Raw genomic sequence first — 6,000 nt, 5'->3', positions numbered from 1 at the left:
ACACCTTCACCCATCATTGATGCCCTGGGGCAATAAATTTCGCTTCAAAAAAAACCCACCACCCGAAGGAGCCCTTGAGGTACACCAAACAAATGGAAAAACAAGATCCAAATAAATAAATAAATAATTTTTTTGCTCTCTGTTCAGAGGAGTAGGTAGGTAGGTAGGCCTCAGGCATTGCTGGCACATACCCACTGCGGGGGAGTGGCCAAGACACAGGCGGTTAACCAGAAGAGTATTGGGAATAAAGAAGAAGAAACGGCGGCTTCGCGCGATGCGCGCGCAGTGCCTGGAAAGGCAAGAAGAAGCCGACCGAAGAGCCTGCCGGACGCCATGTTGTCACCGTCCTCTGGGAGCAGCGAAGACAGCGAGAGCCCAGCCACCGTCGACGACGGAAGGTCGCCGACGAGGCCAGTGCCGCCCAGGCCGCCGCCTCTAATCGCGGCGACCTCGGACAATGGCCCTCCTCACACACCGCAGGCCTCCGAGGCGTCGCCAGTGGACCTGGGAAGAAGAGCTGCGAGTCACGGAGGCCGTAAGTGTAACCCAAAGATTGGAGGCGACCAAGGTCACTTCGTAATGGTGGGGAGTGGCTCTATCTTCTTCCCTCTGCGAGGATCACTGCTCAGAGGCAGGGGAGGGGGTTCCGGGAGCTGGGGCTCAACACACACGAGGCAGGCCACTTGGGAGCTTGGCAGGTAGGCCTTCATTGATGGTGCGAGGTGGTGGCGACAGAAACTGCTTCACCACGACTCAGTAGGCAGCGCACCATAGTAAAACTTCGCTGCGGTACGTGGAGGGGCGTATAGGGGAACCGAGAACTGCACTCCGGAGGCGACCTGCATTTAGGTCATCAGGTCATGCTCTGAGACCTTGATCAGCCCACAGCGCAGTAAACATGAACACGAATCACACGTCTCTCGGCGTAGGAATGGGCAAGGTTTGGAGCGTGACGTAACACCTGTCGTTCGTATTCAGCCATTGCCGCGCCGACAAAGCAACGCAAGCGGGGAAACGGGAGGCTCTAGCTCTTCATTTTTCTATGTGCTTGGTTATATTACGCCTTGTTGTCTTTACCAAAAACTAAACAAACAAACAGGATACTGTCTGCCGTGCTTGTCATTGGGCCGATTTGCTCGCTCTAATCGATTCATAACTAGGGGCAAAGTTTCATGCTGATTTTTTCTGTGTAAAATAATAAGGTTAAATTTCCGCTGGGTTAATATCAATTGAATAGATAGCCGCGCTCTTCTCGAAGGTAAAGGAACTTTCGAACCTGCGTTGTTAACCCATGCGTCTACAGCTATTTCCCGAAGATTGGCACCAGCTATCGGTGAGCGCGCGAGTGAACGGGAAATAACGCAGACCCGACGACGACGTGGTAGCACCGTGGTCACGAGTTACCAAAAAAAAAGGCGTTTCATGTTTAGTCGAGTTGAGTCGGGGGCAAGAGTTGCTCCACGTATCTCATTGTAGCCTCGGTTATATCATGAAACCAATTTGGCATTTAATAAAACGTCTGTTTGTATGAAATTTGTTTCTCGCTATTGGATGTTGGATGATCTCTTTTAAGAAAATTTAGACTGTTGGTTACTACCTAACCTGTCATGTACAAAATGAAGGCTGTAGCGCTGCGCTTTGATTTTGACTTGTTACAAACAGCTGCTTTCGCGGCGTATGAAACTCGGTATGCAATTTCTAAAAAACTTCCAGCTCACGTCATCAGCTAATTTAACAGCTGTCGGTGCCCCATTATGCTTTCTTCGTGCTGTGTTTATTGTGTACTGCTCATATTTTTTTTTTGTTACAGCCTACCACATTGTTCGCGCTATGTATTCAAACATGTTAGATGTTATCTTTTTTATGTTTGTGTGTGTGTTGTACATAGCCGTTTTTACACGAATTTAATGTTAACCCCACTCTTCTAAAACCCAAATAGGGGCCGCAGTATATAAAATACATATTTATCACCAGTAACCATCGAGCCTGTCCGAACGATCATGATACTGAACATTTCACTGTCCTGTTCGCCCTACTACAACCGGGAAAACACCAAAATTTAATAGCCGTAACCCTTCTTACAAATTCGGAAATTTCCTATTTTTTTGACGATTGTCTTTAGCACTATTAAGAACGCAGTAATGCGATTTCTTCATTCTCAAAGGATCGCTCTATTTGGACGGCATGTACTTCTGCGGTGGACGCACAGAAGTATTGATTTATTGGTAAACCCGATATGTAAAGTCTTTCTAACTAAAGAATAGCTGTTTGCGACAAGCGCTAATTGCCAACTGAGACCTATTCAGAACAGCTCACTTATAAAGCTGCCTACTATTCGAAAACTATGTCATTTGTGTAAAATTCAATTTTTTGAAAACAAACTTGGACACCACTATAGTGGTGTAACTATAGTTACAAATCATAGGCGTTTTGGGGGAGAGTTGAAGGGCGGGAACGCAGAGTGTTTTTAACACTTCTAAGTACAAACGTGAGGGCGTAAGCAACCCTTTTGCAATGACACCATCAATGACTAATTTGTAAACACTTCTCCGACAATCTTAGAACAACTTTCAAGACTACAATCTGCTAACCATCCTGTTAAGGATTGTCCATTAATGTCCTTCTTCTCCTCCTCCTGTTAAAGATTGTGCAATATGTTTTGAATTACACAGAAGCAATAAATAGGAAACAAAAACTGAAACCGGCCTTTATCACGATGTGGTTGTTAGTTAAGAGCGCTAAAGCCACTGACCAATTCATTTTCTTCATATAGTGTGATTGTTGTTTGGACTCCATGTGCGCAACTACGCCTTAAACGTCCGTGATTGGTAAGGGAGCAGATATACCAGAGCATTCCGGATAGCGAGAGCAGATCTTTGAAGTTGGCCAAGTTCAGACGCTGGTGCCATGTTGCAATATTTGCTCCACAGAGGTTGTGTCGCCCTCCGTATACGACGCCTTGGCTATCAGTTTCTTCTCATTGTATGTCGGTGTAGTGGCGCAAAGGCCTTAATTTCTATCAACAACATAGTCCTGCTAAATTATATGTCTTGATCATATATCATGTGAAGTATACGCCGAGGTGAGAACGTAACCCTTAACTGTATTTTGCGTTTCTCACCTACAGACCAGCGGGATCTCGGCTCGACCGCTGAGCCGCATGGGAAGGTCACTTTGCCAGCTGTGCCTGACGCGAGCGGCTTGAGCCACTCCGTAGACTATGATGACCGGCCAAGAGACCGAAAAGAGCTTACATCATCCTTGAAGACCACAGATGGCGTGATACGGCGAGAGAACCAGCACGGCCGACAGCCACAGGGAGGCCCCGCACCCGGTGACGACACCAAGCGGATCAGTGTGCTTCCTGGTCAAGTGGCCGTCGTCGGAAAGCACCCCAGCGCTGCCAGTGGCCCGGAGTCGACATCCAAGCCGGCTTCTGCAATACCACCGCATGCACCGCCGCCTATGACTTCGCAGTCCGTGATTCAGATCGACAGTGCGACACCGTCGACTGCACCACGCCTCATCCTCACTAAGGACCAAGGCCTCGTCCCGGTACAGCCCCTTCCGCAAGTCGGCGAAGCCGTCAGACGAACCGCCGCACCGCCTGTTCAGGAACAAGGCGGCACGGCAGTGGAATTGCCTTTGCGAGTGGTAGCTGCTCTGCCTGTAGCAGCCAAGAAAGAGGAGATGCTGTCTTCTAACCGCACCAGCCAGGGATCACATGATGAGCGCGCACATGGAATGCGGGGCCGTCCTGTGCAACACGATGAGTCGACATCTTCGGAAAGTGAAGATTACAGCTCGTCGCCTGCCAAGCGATCGCCGGTAAATGTTAGGCGTCCAATGGCAGAGGCCAGGCGTACGTCTGAAGAAGCCAAACGTGCCATTGTGCACGACAGACGCGCGTCGGCGGAGTCCATGCGTTCTCCGCTAAAAGCCAGACGTGCGATGGACGACTTCATTGAGATGAATGTAGATGACAAAGGCCCGTTACGACATGTCAGGCGTCCGTCAGTGGAGTCCGTACGTTTGCCGGTACAAGCCAGACGTGCTACGGAAGACTCCTTACGTGGGCCTGTAGATGACAAAGACCCGTCATTACATGCCAAACGTATATCTGCAGATTCTGGCCGTCGATTAGTATCAATAGGTGAACCACCCGCTCAGCAAGCCACTCGAAAAGCACCAGAACGGAGCGCTGTGGCACCGTCCGAGAAGGCAGTGACAGCAGCCGGCAGCCAGAACTCCGAGAGGCCGTCGAGCGAAGAAGGACCGCCTCCTCCACCGCCGAGTGCAGATGCGATCGGGGCGTCCACCAAGGCCGCCGCATCTGCAAAGGCAGGTATGAAGAGGAGCGGAAGCATCGCTCCGACGCCCGCCGCTCAGCCGTCTCCCCCACCCAAGCCCAGCTGGTGGTCCGCCTTCGCCGTAAGTCGGAGCCTGAAAACTGGGTGCCGGTAATGTGCGCTGCGGTGCGTTTATGGTTTAAGGAAGTAATCACTCATTAGCGCAGCCATACACGGCTACAAAGAGAAACCATATTTCCAGCTTTCACATATATATCAAGAAGAATTGAGTTCAACTTCACTTTCCTTTGAAGCGTGCTCCTGGATTGGGGGTGCTAATGAATAATGTCTCCCTCGTCTGACGTTGCTCCGAACTGTGCGAATCCGCTTGCAGCGGTGGCTCAGGCGCTTTGGTGTTTGGCTGCCCCTTCCAAGGTGTCACATGTATGCCTGCCACGGCTCCAGTATTTTAGGTGGAGGCAGCATATAAAACTCTCATTTGTCGCTCGATGTCAATGCATGCTGAAAAGCGCCAGGTGGTCCAAAGCATAGGCGTTTTCTGTCTGAAAACAGGACTTTTCTTTTTGAGGAATAGTACCCTATTGACGCTAAAAAATATTTCACGTGAATCACATTGATAAATTCCGCCCGGAAGGGTTCGTTTTCACGTTGCACATCTTTGGTCAAAAGTCCCCTGACCACAGGGTCTGCCTTTGGGCCTCATAGCCGAGTCCTTATTAATGAAGATGAGACTTCATCGCAACCTCCTCAGATTTCGTGCTTGTGAGATTCAGTAAGTGCCGCAATTTAAGGTTTAGAGGAGATCCTCTGCAGACAAATGGGAGGGTAGTCGAGCAAGCGGGCAAGCGGGCAGGCGGGCACGCAGGTGGCATTGGTGATTGATCCAGCAATATATTCATTGACCTTACACATGGACGTGGCACCTCACAGAATCCTTTCTCACTGGCGGCTGCGGACGCCGTCCCTCCGGCCGGTGGACACGAGGAAGCGGCCGCTCCCTCCCACGCGCACCGCCACTCCGTTGCGGTCGCAGAGAACCTACGCGCACTGGGTCGCACCAACCTGCGCATGAAGCGGACCCCGGTCATCGCCGAAGAGCTGAGGGAGTACGCCGCCGCGCTCGATACTGGTGCGTTGGTCTCTGGCCACAGTCCCAGCTGCCCGTCTAGAGGAGCTCCGCTGCGGCCCACGTTTTCCGCACGCGAACTGCAGATAAGGTGCAGTAGCAAACAGCAACGACGATCAAAATCCTGCAAGTTTCAATTTTTTCAGCTAGGTCATTCGAACCTGAAGGCAAGGACATCTACCATCATCAGCATCAGCATCAGCGTGACTACACCCACTGCAGGGCAAATGCCTCTCCCATGTCTCTTCAGTTAACCCTGTCCTTTGCCAGTAATGCCCACCCTCTGCCTGCAAACTTCTTAATCTCATCCGCCCACCTAACGTTCTGCCGCCCCTGCTACACTTTCTCTTGGTATCCACTCCGTTACCCTTAAGGACCAGCGGTTATCTTGCCTTCGCATGACATGCCCTGCCCAAGCGCATTCCTTCCTCTTGATTAGGACTAGGATGTCATTAACCCGCGTATGTTCCCTCACCCACTGTGCCTGTTTCCGGTCCCCTTATGTTACACCTCTATCATTTTTCTTTCCATGGCTCGCTGCATTGTTCTTAACCGAAACTGAAC

The 6,000-nt window shown here is 50.7% G+C and overlaps 1 protein-coding gene across 1 annotated transcript in view; it reads left to right on the top strand.

The window, feature by feature from the left end:
- The first annotated feature begins 333 nt into the window (after nucleotides 1–333).
- Nucleotides 334–6,000, top strand: part of LOC144134126 (uncharacterized) — a 29,035-nt gene continuing 23,368 nt past the window's right edge. The window contains exons 1-3 of the mRNA XM_077667103.1: nucleotides 334–535; nucleotides 3,128–4,431; nucleotides 5,241–5,439. Coding sequence (XP_077523229.1) covers nucleotides 334–535; nucleotides 3,128–4,431; nucleotides 5,241–5,439 — 1,705 coding nt within the window. The remainder of the gene's footprint in view (nucleotides 536–3,127; nucleotides 4,432–5,240; nucleotides 5,440–6,000) is intronic.

The sequence above is a fragment of the Amblyomma americanum genome, chromosome 5 (genome assembly GCF_052857255.1).
Source record: "Amblyomma americanum isolate KBUSLIRL-KWMA chromosome 5, ASM5285725v1, whole genome shotgun sequence".
NCBI lineage: Eukaryota > Metazoa > Arthropoda > Arachnida > Ixodida > Ixodidae > Amblyomma > Amblyomma americanum.
Note: the sequence above shows the minus strand (reverse complement) of the source record. Positions and strands in the feature narration are given on the sequence as shown.